General features: G+C 57.4%; 1 protein-coding gene across 3 annotated transcripts; it reads left to right on the forward strand.

The window, feature by feature from the left end:
• Window positions 1-4111: 4111 nt before the first annotated feature.
• On the forward strand, window positions 4112-18336 carry P2RY2 (purinergic receptor P2Y2). Of its 3 annotated transcripts, XM_040964195.1 has the most exons (4): window positions 4112-4330; window positions 10569-10662; window positions 12533-12724; window positions 16404-18336. In XM_040964195.1, the coding sequence occupies exon 4, from the start codon at window positions 16408-16410 to the stop codon at window positions 17542-17544; it is 1137 nt and encodes a 378-aa protein (XP_040820129.1). In that variant the 5' UTR covers window positions 4112-4330; window positions 10569-10662; window positions 12533-12724; window positions 16404-16407; the 3' UTR covers window positions 17545-18336. The 3 variants fall into 3 exon arrangements, with proteins under 3 accessions (XP_040820129.1, XP_040820128.1, XP_040820130.1); XM_040964194.1 differs by lacking the exon at window positions 10569-10662; XM_040964196.1 differs by lacking the exons at window positions 4112-4330; window positions 10569-10662 and adding an exon at window positions 6282-6318.
• Window positions 18337-20585: the final 2249 nt, after the last annotated feature.

The raw sequence follows: 20585 nt of genomic DNA on the forward strand, positions 1-20585 counted from the left end.
ATGAAATATGGGAGGCAGGCGACTTATAAAGAGAAAAGGCTTATTTAGCTCACAGTTTTAGAGGTTCAAGTCCAAGATTGGGAGGCATCTTTGGTTCAGCTTCTGGTAATGGACTGACAGAGTTCCGCAGTGGTGCACAGCATCACATGGTGAGAGGAAACGGGCTTGTCTGTCCAGGTCTACACGTCTCTTATAAAGCCACTAGGATGCAGTCACAGGCCCCACCCCAATGACCTAATCCAGTCTAATTACTTCTCATAGGCCCCACATGACACACTAGAGTTGGATTAAGTCCCCGCCCTCTTATAACTTCAGAATTTGAAGTCTTGCATGAGTTCTTAGACCTAGTCATATTCAAATCATAGCACACTGAAGCCAGCAAGTGATGGAGCAGGTCCTGCTTAGGGGGAGGTACAACAGAGACTTGTTCAGACCTGGACTGTACTTCCTGCCTCTCAAGGCTGCCTCCCTTGGGTGCCCATTTCCTGCCATGCCAGGAATCCGGAGTTTTCAGGTTGCATTTGGCATCAGAGTCTTGGCTCCTGCCATGGAAACCTGAGAAGCATGGTTCCCAGCAGGCCAGGGAGGGAGGATGGGGCAGGCATCACTGTAGTCCAGGGTGCAAGTAAAATGAGAATGTTGCAGCCAGCCCAGCTCTGTGTAACTGGAGTCAGTCTGCATGGCCTTCCTTCTCAGCTGGGGACCCTCTACAGACTTCCTGCTCACCTCTCCTTCCTGGATCTGTGTTGGTTCTGCTGCTGTTCAAATGAGATCACACAACGACTAGCACAAAGACAGAGATCACTAAAGTACAGTCTTGCCCCTTCCCTCATGACCCATACTGTGGAGGTTGTAGCAGGAATGGTGCTAAGTGCCCCCAGGGATTTAACTGCAAATAGGATGGATTCTGGCTCAGCGCTCTGAAAGCTGCTCGCCTTCCCCATTATGGGGAGATGGACACTGGTCGTGGTAACAGCATTGTGAGCAATGGGGCTCTGGGCTAAGTCTCAGGGTAGCAGAGAAGGAGGCCAAGGGCATGGAGGAACAGGAGGCATGTAGACGCACCGCCTCAGTGGTGACTGGAGGTGGAAGGCTTCAAGCAGCATAGGAAGCCTTGCAGAGGAGAGAAGGAGGCAACAGAACACAGGTGCTGGCAGTGAGGAGCAGCAGAGAGGCCGCCCTGGCCTGTTCACCATGGGCCAGCGCCTAGGCCAGGGTGGGGTTCTCAGGGCAGACAGTTTCTTCAGATGAGAAGCTGAGAAAGCCCGAGTGAACCGAATGCCTCCCCTGGCTCAGCAAGCCAGGAAGCCTCCTAATGCACAGAGAGAGGCTGAAGCTGCAGCCACCACCATAACACCATTTTCTACTTCATGCTCATGAGGACTGGTGCTGGGCCCAGCCCTCACTCCCCACCTGCTGTAGTTGCTGGGTTCCCAGGAGCCTCCCTGGGTGTTGGTTACCCTTCAGATAGGGCCTTGCCCTGTGTACCTCAACTGCCTGGCTGGATCAATGTTCAAATCCTCTATATATTTTCAGTACATTTTAAACAATGAATATAAACATAAAAAGGTAAAAGCCAGATGGAGACCCACTGACAATCCTAGGCAAGAAGTGACTCAGCTGGGGATGGTGGAACCAATGACATGCCTGTTGGACTTGATTTCTGGGGAAAAAAAAATAATAACTATGGAGATATCTGAGAAAGTCAGATTAACTCCCAGCCCCTCAGTAAATCCCTTGGACCTAAGCAGCTTGGTGTTGTTGGACAAACCCCTGGAAAATGAATGCAAGGCAGAGCAGCAAGTAAGGGACTGGTATTGACCCATTTTGCAGAGAAAATTGAGGCTTAGACAGGAATCATAGGAGAAGCTAAGGCAAAACTGACACCTGCTTCTTAAAAACAATTGATTGGGCGTGGCACGGTAGCCTTGCAACTAAAGTCTTGCCTTGCATGCACCACGACCCCATATGGGCACCAGTTCTAATCCCAGTAGCTCCACTTCCCATCCAGCTCCCTGCTTATGGCCTGGGAAAGCAGTGGAGGACGGCCCAAAACCTTGGGACCACGCAACCACGTGGGAGACCCAGAAGAAGCTCCAAGCACCTAGTTTGGGATCGGCTCAGCTCCAGCTGTTGTGACCACTTGGGGAGTAAATCAACAAATGAAGATCTTCCTCTCTATCTCTCCTCCTCTCTGTATATCTGACTTTCCAACAAAAATAAAGTAAAATCTTTTTTAAAAAATTGAAAACCAGAGTGATAGAGGGGAGTTGGAGGGTGAGATCTTCCATCCCTGGTTCATTCTACAAATGCCCACAATTTATAGGGCTGGCCAGACCAGAGAACTCCATGGGAGTAGCAGGAATTCAATACTTAAAGCCATCATTTGCTGCCTTCCTGGATCACAATCAGAATATCTGGAACTTGAACCAGACACTCCGATAAAAGATGTGGGCATGTCGGCAGTAGCTTAACCAAAACTGGAATCAGAACCCAGCCTGTGGGGCTCGAGGACTAAGCCATTTCTTGTGCTCCTCAAGTGTCAATGAATGGCCTGACATGGGAGCTCAGACGCTGCCTAGCTCAGATGTGGTTTCTCCCACTATAAAGTCAGGGAGCTGGTGCAGAACAGGGCCCAGTGTGGAGGCCAAAGCTCAGGCCTTCATTGATGCATCCTTGGAAGACAGAGGCGAGGCAAGAAACTAGGATTGCCTCAGGCTCTAATGCCCAAGGGGCATTGGGACCCCAGTTGGGGATTTGGTAATACCTAGGCCATAGCTGCAACATGGACCAGCTTGGACAATAAGCAGAGAGCTGGACAAAGAGGCCTTTGTATCCCCCAAGCAGAGGTCCCAGGGAGGCGGCAGGGGTGGCAGCGTGTTCCTTCTGTCCTTGTTCCTGACAGGTTGCAGCTGGCATCCTTCCTGGACCCCACCCCTAGCTGGCAGCCAGGCCCCCATCAGGTGATGCGGAGCCCAAATCTATGGCTCCATTTTACAGTTGAAGAAGCCCTGGGTCTGGGTCTCTAAGGGTGAGTAGCTGGATCAGAACCTGCATTGCTGACTCCCAGATCAGCAACAGCAAGCAGGGTGGGGGCACCCCAACCTGTTCATCCCATTGCACGCTTAACTGTTGAGCACCTACAGAGTCCTCTGGGACAGCAGCAGAGCCAAGGCCAAATGGTTCAGATCACAGTCAGAGAAAGGATGAGACACACCGGGTCCGGGACCAGCACGGCTGTGCCAACGAAGCTAAAGGCAGAGAATGCGGGGGAGACAGGACAGCACATGGGCTCCCAGCCCAATTATTTGCACACCACTGGAAATCCTGGGTTCCACACCTGCTCTGGCTACCAAGGCAGTCCCACGATGGGGAGACTGGATGGAGTCCTCAGCTCCTGACTTGGCCGTGAACTAGCACCAGCTGTCTCGAGCTTTGGGGAATGAATCAAGGGACGGACTAATCTGCCTCTTCACGTGCAACCCCCCTTCCCCATTAAAGAGAAGCAATGTTCACGTTCTGGGAACTGGGGAGATTAAAGGATGGGGAGAAAGGGATAGCTCTCTCCGTCCCCCTCAGCAGTCCGACAGCGAAACAGCGCGGTGTGCCGGGCTGTCACCCAAGGGCAGCGAAGAGCCACTTCTCCATCTCCCCCATCCGGCCCCCTCCCTCGCCGCAATATCCAGCAAGGGAGGCGCACGGCTGTCAGAGCTCTGAGCGGCTCTCTCCTGAGCTGGCCCACCCGAGGCCAGCCCGGTGGGGGCGGCCGGGAGGCGAAAAGGTCCCACACCGCTCAGCGGTAAGGGGCCACTCCCGGAGGGTGAACCCTGCAAAGCTTGAACGCCACTGGAGCAACACTCTCCGCACACTCGCTCTCCGCCGTCGCCGGCCCGGCCGGCACGCAGCGCCTCTGGCGGACACGCTGACCCCGCGGCGGTGGCGCGAGGCGGCGTTCCGGGGCGGGCGCGGGGCGGCGCCAGGGCCCGTCCAGACTCTGTCCTGTCCCCCGGCCTGCCCGGCCGCGGGTGGGGAGCGAGGCGGGGCGGGGCCCGCGGGGCTCCCGGGCGCCTGGGGCGCGCGGCGGCGACGGCACCCCGGGCAGCCGAGCGCGGGGCCAAGGGGCTTGGGGGACCGGGCCGCCCGCAGGGACCGGGTCGCAGGGGACTGTCGGGCGCGACCCGCGAACCCGGCGCGGGTGGTGACTCGCGAAGCTCCTGGGAGCGCTGGGTTCCCGGGGCCGGACTCCGAGCCGGCAGGAACGAAAAGCCGGGCGGTGTGGAACGCCGTGGGTTGGCGGCTGAACTTGGTCTTGCTGGGAGCGTCGATCTCGGTAAGTGGGGACAGCTATTCCGGGAGCGAGAGTGCAGGCGGGTCTGTGTGCGAGCCTGTGAGTGTGTGCGGTCCCGGGGCAACCACCCAACTTTGTGGAACTGGAGCGCGTGTGCGCGCGTGCCCCTATGTGCGCCCGTGTGGGGTGGGGCCGGAGAGCCAGGAGCTCTGCTATGGTCTCTGCCTCCCGCCAGGGTCACTCGAGGTGGCCTGGCCAGCTGTAGGACTCGGGAGTCGGGGAGAGTGGGGGGCGGGGGGCAGAGGCGCAGGACAATTAAACCGCGATCGCCACCGGGAGTCTCCTAAACTAGCAGGTGGTGCTGTGCTGCTTTTACAGTTAGAAGACAATCCGCGCACCCGACTTGCGACCCTGTGTGAGCTGGGTCCCAGAGCCCTGTGCTGCTGGGCTGTGGTTCCTCTCAACGGGCATCCTCCGCTTTCCAGCACCGGGGCGGGGGAGGGGGGGGGCGGTGTGGAGAGACACAGCCTGACCTGCCCAGTGGGTCTGAGATCCAGATTGGAACAAGAATGAACTGTTGAAGGTGGGAGGGGTGGGGGTGAAGGAGACCCCAGGGCCGTCCCAGTTGGCTGGGGGAGAAAGAAGCAGAACCTTGGAGACTCCTAAACTAGTTTCCAGGGTTGCCTTGGCAGCAGGAGACCTGTGCTCTGGGGTCAGGTTTCAGCAGGGTTGTCTGTCCCACTCCACAGGCTCACTGATTGGGGTGCAGGGTGTCATTCCCTGATGGCCTCCAGAAACCAAGGCACTGCGCACCCCTCCCAGGGGCAGGACTGCGACAGGACCATGTCCAACTCCTTAGCCTGGATGCTGAACCCCCTAAGCACCTGCCAACTTCCCCCCCCCCATCCTCTGCTCCCTGTCCTGCTGTAATAGCACTTGGCCTCTGCTGCACACGCAGTTGCTGCTGGCTCCTGGCTCATGACAGTTGTGCTCACTGCCTGATATGCCCGTAACTCAGATGCCCCCTCTTCCAGAAAGCCTTCCTTGATGCCCTCCCCCTTCCTGCCCCCCCCCCCCCCCCGTAATCAAGATGAAACTCCCAACCTCTTCTGGTACCGAGGGCTCCAGTTCTACTCAGGACCATCCTCTAATTCCCTCACCCCAGGCGCAGACCTCCAGGGACTAGGACAAAAACTGTACCTCACTTACCAGTGCTGCCAACACCCTCCCTGCTCAGGGCTGAGCTGAATTGAGATAGTCAGAGCTGGGCAGCCCTCTCTGCTTTGCTGCTTACCACTGTGCGGCAAACCCCTTGTCATCACGAAGGGAAACCCAGAGTGATCAGATGGGAGGCAGCACAAACTGCCACAGCACCCTGGTCTGGGGCCCTTGAATCAAGACATGTAGGTGGAAAAACCTGGCTTTCCCAGGAAGTGAAGGAGAGAATAGCAGTTGGGGCAGCAGTTCAGCCCCCCGCCCCACCCCACCCAGCCCTGTACCTTCGTCAGACAAAGGACTAAAGAGTGCTGTCTGCAGGGAGGGAGATCCCACGTCCACGAGCTGACCCCAGAGCCATCCTAGGCGGAGCTGAAACCCAGAGTCCTGGCTGCCCTTGCCCTGACACTTTGTCCCAAGCCTCTGATGCACCTGCTATGGAACTTGGAGACACTTAGGACTCTCTGTCTCCCATGGGAGCCAAGCGACCAGCAACCGATCGCATTCTAGCTCTGCCTCTTGCTTGCTGGGTGACGTGGGACAGTTCCTGCTCTGTTGCCTCTGAAAAGAGGTCAGCACCAATAGGACCTCTGTGTGTGTGTGTGTGTGTGTGTGTGTGTGTGTGTGTGTGTGTGTGTGTGTGAGGAGAGGGGGTGGCTACATGCAGGCTTGTCATGCTCTTTTTTTTTTCCTAACCTAAACATTTTTTTTAATTTTTTTAAAAGATTTATTTTATTTTTTTTTTATTGGAAAGGCAGATATACAGAGAGGAGAGACAGAGAGGAAGATCTTCCGTCCGATGTTTCACTCCCCAAGTGAGTACAACAGCTGATGCTATGCCGATCCGAAGCCAGGAGCCTCTTCCGGGTCTCCCACGCGGGTGCAGGGTCCCAAGGCTTTGGGCCGTTCTCGACTGCCTTCCCAGGCCACAAGCAGGGAGCTGGATGGGAAGCGGGGCTGCCGGAATTAGAACCAGTGCCCATATGGGATCCTGGGCATGCAAGGCGAGGACCTTAAGCTCTGCGCCACCACGCCAGGCCCAAACCTAAAGATTTTTAAGTGAATATATCTATATTTGAAAGGCAGAGTGACAGAAGGAGTGGAAAAAGGACATCCCACTTGCTGGCTTACTCCCCAAATGGGGTCTCCCACGTGGGTGGAGGGGCTTAAGTACTTGATCCACCTTTCGCTGCTTTCCCAGGAGTGCATTAGCGTGCAGTTGGATGACAAGTACAGCATCACGACTTGAACTGGCACTCCAATATAGAGTGTCAGCTTCTGAAGCCACAGCCTAATCTGCCGTGCCCCATTACCAGGGCCTTGTCACTCATTCTTGTCTGCTCCCTGCCTTGAGCTGTCCTGGGGTCTGTCATAGAGACAGAGAGAGCTCACAGTAAGTATCCTTCACCTGGCTGGCAGAGTGGGCTGAAGAGCTAGGCTGCCACCTCTCTCTGCCCTGCATGTACACAGGCTCCAGACTCCTGGGTTCCGTGAAGACTGCCTGAGGGAGAGTGAGTATTGGGCCAAAACCAGGAGCCTAGAACTCCAGCTGGGTGTCCTATGTAGGTGGCAGGGGCGCAGGCATTGAACCATGTTCTGCTACTTTGTCAGGCACATTAGCAAGAAGCTGGATTGGAAGCTGATTGGCTTGGCTGGGATGGAAACTAGTGTTCCAGGGTGGGGTGCTGGCACCCCAAGCAGTGCACCAGCAGATGGGTGATCTCTCTGTGTCTCTCCGTCTTTCTCTGTATCACTTTACCTTTCAAATACAAAAGTATTATTTTTTTTTTATAATCCCTATTCCTGACACAATCCCTGGCTATGGATTGTCTTCAGAATACTTTTCTACCTAGGAGTATCCCATACACCTCCTAGGCATTGCACTTTATAGCGTACAAAACCTTCTTCTGGCCATCATTTTAAGAATCCTCAGTGTAGCCTTGAGTGGAAGAGGGGAGGATCCTTTTCACTACTCAGTGATGGAGTGTCATCGCTTCCTGTGCTCGCCCTGCAGAGGCAGCTTGCCACCAGGACTTCTTCTGTCTCTCAGCAGGCCCAGGAGCTAGGAACTGTGACTTCCATTCCACAGGCGGGGACAAGGAGGCATGCACAGTACCATCCCCAGGTCACACTGAAGAGGAAACGCCTGGAGCCCCCACTCCCCCAGCGCCGCCCTGCTCCAGCTTTGCCCTCTCCCATCAAAGCTGGGCTTGGGTCTCTAACTTACAGGTTTCTGCCATGGGAACCTGTCTGTGGAGTTTGCTTGTGGCCAAATCGCTCAGCAGCGGACAGGACTGGGGAAGCCCTGTGGATCCATCGAGGGGAACAGGAGGGACCCCTGACAGTCTTTCCTCCATGATGCTGTGCTAGGTACACTCTTTGGCCTGCATCTTTCTCTTGGGTTGTCCTTGGATCCCCAGCCTGGCCTCAATCAGGGGAAGACCATCACCATGGGGGACCTGTGTGTAGGACCTGGGTTCCCCTTTCAGCTAACACAGGTCAGACCCGAAGCAGGTGCCACTGAAGGTGTGGGAAATGGATTGAGCAGCTGACCGTGCACACGTGGTATAAGAGGAGAGAGCCCCACCTCCACCCGAGCTTTCTGGGCAGAGCTCCAGCACCCCCTGTCACCCTGACAACCCCCTCCCCCAGGGAGATTTTGAGAAGCATCTGGGCCTTCCATTTTAGAAAATTTTTAGCAGCAAGTTGCCTCTGCAAAGGGGCAGGGAGCCGTCAAATTCCAGGCACTGGAGCAGGTGTTGTCATGTAACAAATCAAGCCACTATTGGCATATTTACAGTCTTTCTGGCCTCTCCTTCCAGGCCACCAAGCTCCAACCACCTTCCATTTGGCACCATGGGCATAAAGGTCAGCTTTGACCATGGCCGTCCTCTTTTGAGCCCTGCCATTGTCTCCAGAGCAGGGGCCAACTCCCTAGCCTGGCATGTACGCCCTCTTATTGGCATTGCCCAGACCCCCCGCACATTCCACACCATCCAACACTCCGGGCTTTCCCCAGGGAGCTGCACTGTCTCTGTAACACCCTCCCTCTGCCTTCTAAGCTCTCCCTCCTGCCCCTCTCTGCCTAAAAAGTTCCCCAAATCAGATGACCCCTCCTCTGGGAAGTTCTCCCTGGCCACCTCCCCCTAGGTGCAGTAGGAATTGCCCTGAGCATCCTTTGATGGTGCCTTTAATCACCTGCATGGATGGGGTTCATGCTCCTAGCTGGGACTCTGCTGGCTTTGCAAGTCCTCCTGAAGCCATGCTAGCATGGGCATCAGCAAGTGTCAGACAGGACTCCGCGCATCACAATAGCTCTGCTGTTTGTGGTTCTAAGACCCTTGTAGACCGAGAGTGAGAGTAACGAAGCAACCCGTAGCAGTCACCCCCAGACGGGGAGCCTCTTGGAAGCAGACTTGAAAGCCACAAACATGCGGCCTGGCAACTTCTAAGAAACTGTCTCTGCCTCTAGGCCCTGCAACTTGCTTTGGATTCTGTCCCTTCCCTAATTCTGTTCGCAGTTTTCCCAAGCAGGACCCTGCCTGCAACTCCTACAGCGGGACCATGGCTCCACTTCCAAGGACATTCCCTCCACCCCTCTCCTGGATCCAGGGGCAGGGACCCCACCTGGCCTTCTGCCTCACTCGCCACCTTTCTCCCCTGGAGCCCTTCTGTACAGCTTGGCCAGCGGGCAACTCATGGTTCAAACAGATGGCTGCCTCCAATAGGACCAGAAGATGGCTCTGAGTTTGATCCTGGACTCAGGGAGCTGGCCTCAGGCTGGAGGCCTCCAGGTGTGACCAGAGGCAGTGTCCGGGGCATTGGGGCAGGTGTGGGGTCCTGCCCCGTGGGCTAGGGCTAGGGATACCCACCCCATGCCAAAGAGAATAACAACTCCTCATTAGGAGCCTCCTGAAAGTTCCCAGCCTCCTCTCAGGTGCTCTGGGCTCAGGTTGGCAGGAGGCCCCAAGCAGGAAAGATCCTCACCCCAGAACAGTACCAGTTGTAGCTGAGGAGGTGCCCCTCAGTGGCTTCCCTGCCCAGCAGTGCAGAAGCAGCACATGGGGCCAGCAGGACGCTGTTTGGGAGGGGCTGGGGTGATGTCTAAACTCCCGAGCCTGTGCAGCCCCAGATCGGTCAAGCTATAGCGGCCCTGAGCAGCTCCCCAGGTGGCTCCTAGCCTTGGCTCTTGCTCACTCTGCTCCTTCCCTCTCTCTACCCACTGGACTACTCATCTTCCAGGATGCAAGCGCCCGTTGTCCTCTCCTCCAGGAAGCCCTCCCTAATTACCTCTCCATTCCCCTTAGAGGTCTCCTTGGCTTCCTTCATGCCTGAGCACCCTGGATCATCATTGCCACTTTCTGGGTGTGCCTCTTGCCACCTTGACCATGAACTCACTGAGAGATCAGGGAAGGGTGGGGTCTGGGACTCAGAGTCCCCAAATGCCTCTGTGCAGGGCCAGCCATGGAGATGACCAAGTTGGCCGAGTGTGACAGAGTGTGACTTCCTGTACCATGGGGGTCTTGGGACTGTCCTCCCCCGGAGGAGGGCCTACGATGTAGGGGCCTGTTCAGTGTAGCCCAGCCCACACTTCCTGTGCTTGGCTTCCAGGTTACTCCATGCTCCTGGCTTTGCCACCTGCTTGCCTCTCATCCTGTGGTAGGCGGAGTCGGGGTGGCCATCCTCTCACTCTCCCGGCAGGCCTTGGGAGCAGGTACTGCTGACACCCCTGAGGATGCTGGGGTTGGGGCTTTGGAGAGCCGAGACTCATCTGGCCATGTGGTTGGCAGTGACACAACTGGGATTTCCCACCCACTTACCCCATGCCCTCTCCTGTCCTGGGAGGTATCCTGTTCTAGGAGGACACCTGCAGTGTCCCGGGCCCAGGTCCTCTCTCACCCCAACCCTGGCAGGGACAGGCAGCAAGGGGTTCTCCAGAGGGGTACTGGACACGCCCCGTGGCAGGCAAGACAGGGTCTGCCAGCTTAGTGGGTGGCACATTCCAGAGCCCTGCTGGTAGAGGACGTGGAATGCTGTCTAACCACCCTGCACGTTTCTCTTGTAGTCAGCCTGCGAGCTGTCCCCCGCCCGCTTCCTGCTTTGGGACTCTCTCACTAGCCCAGGGTCACAGACTGGGAGGAGGAAAGCTAAGGCACAGGGTAGATAGTCTGCATGCACAGCTTTTAGAGAAACCTTGTGCTACAAGCTTTCTACTCGTGAGATGGGTACAATAGCCATTATGTTCCTCCCACCAGGAAGGTACCAAGAAGAGTAGATACCAGGCGCTGCCCGTTGTATGCTTCCCTAGAGATCTAAGCAGGCAAGTGGAGCCATGGGGCTGCCAGAGGCGTTAGGGAGCTTCCAGCAGGAGAGGACCTGCCCTGCAGGTAGGAGGCAGCGCACAGGGACTAGAGCTGCTGAGCCATGGGCTCGCTGAGGCCATAAGGCTGTCCTGAATCCCAGATTTAAAACCGAAGGGACCTAGTAAGCCTCCTCCAAAAACCTGGCTCGGTACCAGCAGCTGCGTCTGGTGTTAGAAGATGAGGAAGCTGGTTGCCAGCAAAGATGTGGCAGTGGGAACTGCTTCTGCGGTGCTGGGACTGGAGACGAAGGGGTGGGACTTCCTGGGAGAGCCTGAGGCCCCAGAAAGCTGTGGAAGGGCTTAGTGGTGGGGTTTTGTGTCTTTTTAAAATTTATTTTTATTTTTAAATAATTATTTTTTTTTGTTGGAGAGGTAGATTTACAGAGAGAAGGAAAGACAGAAAGGTCTTCCATCTACTGGTTTACTCCTCAAGTGGTTGCAATGGCTGGAGTTGATCTAATCTGAAGCTAGGAGCTTATTCTGGGTCTCCCATGCAGGGTGCAGGGTCACAAGGCTTTGGGTCATCCTCTAGTGCTGTCCCAAGCCACAAACAAGGAGCTGCATGGGAAGTGGAGCATCTGGGACACGAGCTGGCGCCCATAAGGAATCCTGGCACTGGTAGGGGGAAGATTAACCAATTGAGTCATTGCACTGGGCCTAAGATTTAATTTTATTTACTTCGAGAGTCAGAGAGAGACAAGAAGAGACAGAAAAAGTAGAGAGAGCTGTGGAAGGTCTCTAAGCTGGGCAGCTGGTGTCAGATATGTGTTTGGGGGAAGGCAGGATGCGTGGGGCAGGCAGGGAGTCCAGGGAGGAGGCTCTGCAGTGGTCAAGGCCTGGGCCACGGGACAGGGCAGCATGGTTAGTGACAGGCACAGGTGCCATAGGGCTGGCAGAGAGAGCTGGCCAGGGCTGCAAGGCAGGCCCAGAGCCTGCAAGGAGATGCAGGCTGCTCCCCAAGAAGGGAGAATGACCTTGTGAGTCAAGCGAGGTTCTGCCACCTTATCACCAGACACCAGAGCGCCCCAGCCAGGAGCACCAGTGAGCTGAGCCAGCACCAGGCACTCAACAGACAGTGGCCCTGGCTCTTCTCAGTTCCTTGTTCCATGCTTCCTAGTGGGCCCCACCATGGAGCCCTGACCTCAGCTATCTCAAACCCCTCTCCCTGTGCTCATCAGGAAGTGAGGCAGACAGACATGCATAGCCAGTTCAGAAGGAGGCTGCTCTTTTCCTTCCATGATGCCTCTGGGGTCCTGCTGCATGCTGGGACCTGCCTGCCCAAGCAGAAAGGGCCGGCAACCACCCTCTTATTGAAGCCCTACGCGTGATGCGGCCTGAGGGCTTGCAGGCAAAGACAAGAGCTAGGGTCCACATTCAGACGTCTCTGACTTCCTGAGAGACCCATGCCTCTGGCTGGGTGCATAAGGAAGGTATGGACTATTTCTCCCACTGGAAAGGACCAGAAAACTAGCATGCTTGGCTCCCTGGGCAAGGAAGCTGTAGACAGCCCCTGCCGGGAACAAGTTAGCCATGGTGGCTGGTTACAGGTGCTCTGAGCCAGTCACCTCTGCTTCCTGGCGGCCGAGGGAGGTCAGAGCAGAGGAGGCAGCCCTGGGAGAGTCCCTCTGATCCTGAGCCCACGCTGTCTCCACTCCCTGTGTTTGTAGGAGCCCCCTGTGGCTGTGGCACCACCTGCCCTGGAAAATGTTGGAGGCTGAACCTGGCAAGAGGCCGACGGACCTGTTTTTCCTGTTTTCTGCAGAGGTCCCTGCAGCGGGTCCAGGCAGGTGCATTCATGAGTGAGGAATCCAAGCCGGCGCTGAGCATCCTACCAGCCAGAGCGCACAGGGCCCGGTCAGGTACGGGTGTGCACGGGCAGGTGAAGGGGCGGGGAGCCTGGGACAGGGGTGTGTGTGTGTGTGTGTGTGTGTGTGTGTGTGCGCATGCACACAGACCTGGGCTGAGGCTCAGGGGAACATTAGGCAGATGCCGGACGTTTCTTTTGTCCCAGGCATTTAAGCTTTGCAGTAAAATAGCGCTGGGTGTCAATTTTTCCAGTTCCTGGCAGGATGACCTCAAATAACCCCACCCCTCAGGCGTAAATCCTCCCAGCCAGGTGGGCCGAGATAAACCATAGAGGTCTTGTGGGAACTGCTTGGCCCATGCCTGGCCACCACGGAGCAAGGGTGGCGGAACGGAGCCATGACCAGGCTGACCCCTGACCTGAACCTGAGATGGATTCATAATAGCCTTCCCACGTCCCTCCCCTGGTCTGCTCAGCGATGAGCAGGATTAACTGAGCCCCTGCTGCTTCAAAGAGAGATGGGTTCATCTGGGGCAGGACTGACCAATGTGCTGGACCCCCAAGAGGACTGTGCCCTGGCCAGCAAAGTAAGATGTGAAGAAATCATGGTTCTTGTCCTTTGGGACGCCTGTAAGGAGCCAGGAAAAGGAAGACAGCCTTCATCGGGTTTGCTGCCTTGGCGCCCTGGCAGCCCCCAGAGCTGGCTGCATCTGTTCATCCCCGACCCCCTCACCCCCCACCGTGGTTCTGTAGCAACTTTGCTGGTCTGGCCTCTTGCTGGGTGACAGAACACTAAAATGCCTTATGGTGGGGTGGGGGTGGGAGCAAGGCAGCGTGAGTGAGAAAGGCCCTCCCACCCCAGGGTTTCAGGTGTGAGGCTGAGGAGTGTCAGTGATGAAAACCTGGAGCTGTGCATGAGATGAAGTGCTGGGGGGCGGGGGGGGAGGCAGAGCAAAGGCAGAGCAGCTTAGCCAGAACCTGCAAGGACTCCTGCCTCCTCTCCATGGTGGCAGCTCCTCAGGGAAGGACCAGGCAGCAGCACTGGGCACCATTAAAGGTGTGGAACCACCTCAGGGGGGACTTGGGTTAGGAGAGGCAGAGAGGGCGGACCAGAATAGAGGAGCACTGGAAGCACAGCTGGTTCCCTGGTGCAGGGACTCGGGTTCAGGAGGTCATGCTCACCACTGTGGGAGAAAGAACGCCACAGGGTCAGGCTGGCCCAGGGCCATGGTGATGGAAGCCCCAGCTGGCCTTGCAGGGCGGAGGCCAAAATGACTTGGAAGCAGGTGGAAGGGGCAATCCCCGTCCCTGCCCCTCTCCTCAGTGTGTCAGATATTCCTCCATCAGTGGTGGGCGGGAAACTGCTGGAGCCAGGAGATGCTGATTAGGGCCTGGTGACATCCCTGAGGACACCCAGGGCAGGAGCTGAACCACAGCTGCAGCTGGAGCCATGCAGGAGCACGGAGGAAGCGTCACCCCCTGCAAGGGGAAGGGGGGTTCGGGGAGGGAGGAGGTCAAGGGATCTGACCCAGGAGAGGTCGGAGTCTCAGGGGTGGGGTCGAGGGGAAATGCCTGAAGTCCCCCGGGGGTTCTAAGGCAAGACTGGTTCCAACCTGGGACCAGGGGTCTCTGGTTCCCAGGCTGGGCCTTGTCCCAGACAGAACAATAACCCCCACCTCCCACCTCTACCACCCTTGGTTCCTCAGTCTCACACTGGGACATGGCTCCTGCAGCTTGTAAGAGCCCAGCTCGCCTTCCAAAGTGTGGGCTCAATGGCCTCCGCTTGTGTCTGTCCCCACACTTGTCATGTCTGACTAAATTCCTACCTATCTTTCCTGCCGCCTGTGGACTGCCACGCCCCCACCTCCTGCCTCTGGAGCAGGTGTCCTTGTTTGCATCGCAGGAGGCGCTGAGGTCTGCCCCTCACCAGGTGCCCAGGCTGACCCAGCATGGCCAGTACCTCCCGTGTCTCCCCAGTGATGACCTGGGGTCTGAGATAGCTGAGGTCTCTGGAAGAGGCCCCCTGGGAGCCCCAATGCCACAGTGGACCATTTTTGTGCCAGGCCCAGCTGCAAGCACTATTCGCAGAGCCATGCTCCAGGGACAAGGTCAGGGGCTTGGGCTGAGGTGTGGTAAGCTGAGGGCTGGAGGCTGTCACTTCATCAGGAGGTAAGGGGCGTGAGTAAGTCCCAGCAGTAGGAGTTGGAAGGAGGGGGAGGTACTAAACTTCATGGATTCCAAATTGCTGCTGGGTGGGGGATGGAGCTGGGGCTAAGGGAGTGGGTGCCACCAGCAGGTGGGGAGGACTCAGCCATCATCCACCCCTCTGTCCTGTCGCCCTGAGGCACTCCCAGGGCATGGTGCCCCTGCAACCTCAGCTCCACAGCTGCTTACACCGCCCCCTTCATCCTGATCTCAACACACACAACAGGGGGCTCACTACTTCCTAGAGCCCTCCCTGCTGAGGGTACCTCAGCCCACCTCTGACCATGTAACCTTGACCAGGTGACTCATGTGAGCTGCGGCTTAGCTTCCTGGCTGGCATGTTGGAAGTGTTGATCGGGTTCCCAGATGTGTCCTAAGCAGCTTTTGTGAAAGGTATCATAGTAATGAGGTTTAAAGATCCTAAGCACCACCTACCCCTCACACGATCCTGTGCTTTCCCCACACTGCCCACCTAGTTCTCCTGCTACAATTCCCACGTTGGCCTCTGGCACCTCTTTGTCCTTCAGACCATCATGTCTGTCCCATGCTTCCAACGTTGGCAAGTGGAGAGAAGGAAGATGGCGGACCAGCTGCTTGGGTTTGCTCGGCAGCCAGAGCCTGCAGGAGCTGTGCTGGCTCACCAGGCAAGGGTGGAGGGTGGGCAGACAGGGATGCTGGGCAAGTAGCAAGCCCCAAAGAAGTCAGATTTACCCCTCAAAAGTAGTGCCCTTACCCCATGCCCACCTCTACCCCAAACTTCCCAGGGACCCTCCAGGGAGTCCCCAATCCCCTCTACAAGCCTGCAAATCTGGCAGGGGAGGGACAGGAGCTGGGGGCAGAGCTGCTGTTTGCAGAAGCAGGAAGTGCCCCCAGGTAGAGAGCCCAGGAAATGTTTGCTGAGTGGGTGAATGAGTGGCTGAAGAGGGGCACCCTTGGAAGCACTTTCTCAAACTCTAGCATACCAAGCACAGGCTGGAGCCTGCCCAGATGGACACCTATGGGTGGACAACAGCAGGAAACGCCTCCACAGGCAGTGGGCACTGGAGTGCAGCTGCTCTGTCAGCCTTCCCAGCTTCTTCCTAGAAATTTAGAATTGTACCCCAACATCCTCAAGTTTAGGGACTCAGAATCCAGGATGAGGAGCTCTGTGACCCTGAGGGTGTAGTGCAGGGTCAGCCACTTTGTTCCAGGGTCCAGGGGGTCCATCTGGTCCTCAAGCCATCCTGTATGTGTCACAGCCACACAGCTCCTTGCAGACAGAGAGGATTTGGTTGTGCCCATTGGAAACATTACATCCAGGAGGAGTTGGGGTTGGTTCCAAGGATGTCATTTGCCTCTGATATGTTCCAAAGACTTAGCAGAATACGATCCTCATAAGCATGGGTTTCATGTACTCTCCAGGTCCCAAGATTTGCATAGTCTGGGTCAGGGAGAGCTAGAGGTCAGATGACAGTACCAAAGGCCCTGGTAGGCAGGCATCCAGAAGGCTACGACCCTGACGGACAGCCGTCTTCCTCCCTCTGTTGCAGGGTGATGGCGTTGGCGAGCCCGGGCCCCTGGAACAGCACCCTCAATGACACTTGGGAAGGAGACGAGCTGGGCTACAAGTGCCGTTTTGACGAGGACTTCAAGTACGTGCTGCTGCCCGTGTCATACGGCGTGGTGTGTGTGCTGGGATTGTGTCTGAATGTGGTGGCGCTCTACATCTTCCTGTGCCGTCTCAAGACCTGGAACGCGTCCACCACCTACATGTTCCACCTGGCGGTGTCTGACGCGCTCTACGCAGCCTCCCTGCCGCTGCTCGTCTACTACTATGCTCGCGGCGACCACTGGCCCTTCAGCACGGTGCTCTGCAAGCTGGTACGCTTCCTCTTCTACACCAACCTGTACTGCAGCATCCTCTTCCTCACCTGCATCAGCCTGCACCGCTGCCTGGGTGTGCTGCGGCCCCTGCTCTCCCTGCGCTGGGGCCGGGCGCACTACGCCCGCAGGGTGGCCGCCGGGGTATGGCTGCTGGTGCTCGCCTGCCAGGCCCCTGTGCTCTACTTCGTCACCACCAGCACCCGCGGGGACCGCATCACCTGCCACGACACCTCGGCACCTGAGTTGTTTGGCCACTTCATGGCCTACAGCTCCGTCATGCTGGGCCTGCTCTTTGCCGTGCCCTTCGCTGTCATCTTGGTATGTTACGCTCTCATGGCCCGGCGGCTGCTGCAGCCTGCTCATGGCACCAGGGGAGGCCTGCCGCGGGCCAAGCGCAAGTCGGTGCGCACCATCGCTGTGGTGCTGACCGTCTTTGTCATCTGCTTCCTGCCCTTCCACGTCACCCGCACCCTCTACTACTCCTTCCGCACCCTGGACCTCAGCTGCCACACACTCAATGCCATCAACATGGCCTACAAGGTCACCCGGCCTCTAGCCAGTGCCAACAGCTGCCTCGATCCCGTGCTCTACTTCCTAGCTGGGCAAAGGCTCGTCCGCTTTGCCCGCGATGCCAAGCCCCCCACAGACCCCAGCCCAGACCCCCGGGCTCACCGCAGGCTGGGCCTGCACCGGTCCAACAGGACAGACACCAAGAGGACAGAAGAAGTGTCAGCCAGCAGTGAAGACTCCAGGCAGACGGCATCCACACCTGCTGAGAGCGAGAGCAGCAGGGACATCCGGCTGTAGGCCCTGGGTGCCTTGGCTGTGCACATTTACACAAGGGGACCTGTGGGGCACCAGGGCTTGGGCAGCTGGATGGAGGGCTACTGGGGACTCACCGTGGTGACCAGACCCTGGGGCCTGTCCTTTGGCAGGGTCAGTGAGTCAGAGGGATCCCCAGTCAACCCCTGCACATGTGCATGGGGGAACGAGGGTTCATGGGAAGTAAGTGTGCAGGGCTGGTGCCACCTGACTTCCATACCAGAAGCTACTCCGGCCAGCTCAAGTCAGAGGGAGAGTCAGGCAGGAGAGGGAGGTGTCCTCCCAAGGTCACACGTTGGATTCAAGGCCTGAGCTCGCCAGAGTGGTGGCTCAGAGGATCCCAGTCAGTGGTTAGGACTGAACTCCTGTGGTGGCATGGGCCAGGACTGAGTGCCATGGTGGGCTCAGGCCTCAAGGGTGGATATCTGGGGATTCCCCAGGGCCGACATCAAGGCTGTAACTTACACTAAAGTTGGGCTGCCTGCTGAGCTGCTGCCTGTCGCTGGTGAAGGACAGGGGCTGGGCCTGGGCAGCTGTCACCATCCACACTAGGCTCCTCCCAGCTTGTTCTCTCCCACTGCCACCTGCCTTCCTCCCAACTGCTCCAGGGATGCCTCACCCCAGGAATCCCTTTCCAGACCCCAGGTCACCACTACTTTAAAGCCGCCAGTGCTTGACACTGCTCTGGGCATAGGGAAGTATCGCATGGGTCACATCCTTGGTGCTCCCTGGCTTAGGTGACTGCGGTCAGGTGCTGGTAAATGTTAGACTATTTAACTGGATCTTGTATGTGTGTGTGTATACAGGGTACCCTTCAGCTGTGGCCCTGACAATAGCTATGGTGCAGACAGCCCTGCCGATAACCAGTTGCAGACTGCGGCGTCTTCTCTGCAGTTCCCTTATGTTTAAGCATTCGGTCCTTCTAACCAAACCCAAGCTGCTACAGCCTGCCCCGGATCACACCGAGGGGCTGGGGCTGTGGGCCAAGGGTTAGGGGAGATTTCCTGAAGTGGGCAGAGTGGCTCCTGAATCACGGCTTCTGAGAAAAGGGGTTAGTTCACCAGGAGACCATCCAACTGCAGGATTCAGCCTGGACCAAGACAGGGGAGCAAGAGTGCAGGGTGTGCAGGACTCCGTGCTGGCAGGCCGGGGTGGGACGTCAGGTGCTCAGGCATGAGACAGAGATGAGGCTTGGGAGGGGGCGAGCAGGGGCTGGGAGCTGACTCCAAGGAGGTTTCCTTTATGCCCTGCCTTTGAACTCTGGGTGAGTGCAAGAGACTTGTTGCTCCTCACATGTTGTCTGTCGCTTTCTAGATGCAATTGTAGGACAGGGGCCTCATCTGGGAGACTTTGGGACCCTGCCAGGCAGAACTCAGCCCCAGTTTCTGCAGGAAAGGGCGAAGCTGCAGGCCTCCTTCATGATCTCGAGGTGGGGACTCTCCCTTGAACTGGCCGATAAGGCTTCCCCTACACCTCCGCACCCCTTCTCCTTCCCCCTCTCCTCCCCTCATGCACTCTCCTTCTTCCCATGGTGCCTTGGCAGCTCTCAGGGCTGCTCAGTTGAGGGTGCAGCTCCACAGCGCCCTCCTGTGACAGGCCCCATCCCAGGCCACGATATACTCATCATTGTGCAACATGGTTGTGCAACATGGTGACCTCAGCACTCACCCCCCCCCCACACACACACACACCCCGTACAGCTAGGCTCCGTGCTTCCCTTAATGCAACCGGCATGGTACTGAGCTGTCCTGGTGACTTCCTCCTGCTGCCTATCTTTGTGGCAGCGGCTGTCACTCAGACTGAACCCTTGCCCAGCTGGTGGGAAGCCCTGCCCATGATGGGGTGCTCTGCCAGCTGGGACTGTGAGTGCTGGGCTTTGGCCCCCCTCCCCACCACCCAGATCCTGCCTAATCTGAAGGCGGGGGCTGGTGCCGCCTGACTTTGGGGGGCCTGGAGTGTGGCTTCCGTAGCCTGACTACTGCAAGCCCCATCGTTTCCTGCTACCCAACGCACCCCCCCCCCCACACACACACAAACCCACAACATTGGGTGGGTGGAGACAACCTGTGGCCTTTCCCTGAGCACCTGCCAGCAAGTGTCTAAAGACCTTGAGGACAAGAGAAGCAGGTGGAGGTGAGGCATGGAGGCCCAGGGAGCCAGGGTCCCCCCTCCGAGTCCCTGACTGAGCCCCAGCATGGACATCTGGCCAGCTGCACAGTGTGAACCACCTGCCTGGCCGATGAGGCCCCTGACCCTGCCGTCCCATGCTATTTTCAGCCAAAGTAAGCCCAAGATTTTCCATTCCTGGCTACAGACCATTGTCTAGCAGCGACATAGGGGAGCCTGCCAGACCTCAAAATAGCTCCTCTTAGCCTCTTGGCCTCTGGGCCCCTGCCTGCCTCCTCACTCTGACACCACTTCCTGCGGCTGTTGACTCCACTGCAGAAAGGCACGTGAGTCGTGTGTCGCCCGCCACCGTCAGGACCCCAGGGATTGTCCAGCCCAGCTATACACAGACCCAAGGCCACAGAGGGGCAGGGCCTTGCCCAAGGTCATCCTGTGAGTCAGTGTGGTGCCCAGATATGAGCCAAGGGCCCTGTCGCTCCTGCTGCCGGGTCACCCCTCCCCTCTCCTACAGGCAGACCATGCCCCTGTGGGTGCTATGCTCTTGTCTGACCAGGTGTCTTTCTGCATCCAGGGTGAATGGAGCTGTGAGGGCTGAGGCCCATGGGCAGGGTGTGGGGTGCAGGGCCTTGCTCCCAGTTACCCTGAGTGACCGGAGGGGCTTTGGCACATAGGCATATGTGTTTGGGGCAGAAGAAGGAATGAGAATCCAAGAAGACATCCCTGCTCTTTGCTGCCAGCTTAGGAGAGTCCCCAGACAGCAGGCGCTGTAGGGCTTGAATGCAGGTCAGGCAGCAGCACTGTCTCCTTGCTTCCCTTGGCGTGGCAGGCCTGTATGGAAGGAGCTCACACACGAGTCGTGTCCCAGGCTGCACGGGAGGCTGGACCCTCATGACACATGA

The sequence above is a fragment of the Ochotona curzoniae genome, unplaced genomic scaffold (genome assembly GCF_017591425.1).
Source record: "Ochotona curzoniae isolate NIBS_2020 unplaced genomic scaffold, NIBS_Ocur_1.0 scaffold_3223, whole genome shotgun sequence".
Classification (NCBI taxonomy): Eukaryota; Metazoa; Chordata; class Mammalia; order Lagomorpha; family Ochotonidae; genus Ochotona; species Ochotona curzoniae.

Bases quoted from the DNA above. Each gene is read 5' to 3' on its own strand.
- P2RY2 (XM_040964195.1), top strand. From the start codon at position 16,408: ATGGCGTTGGCGAGCCCGGGCCCCTGGAACAGCACCCTCAATGACACT.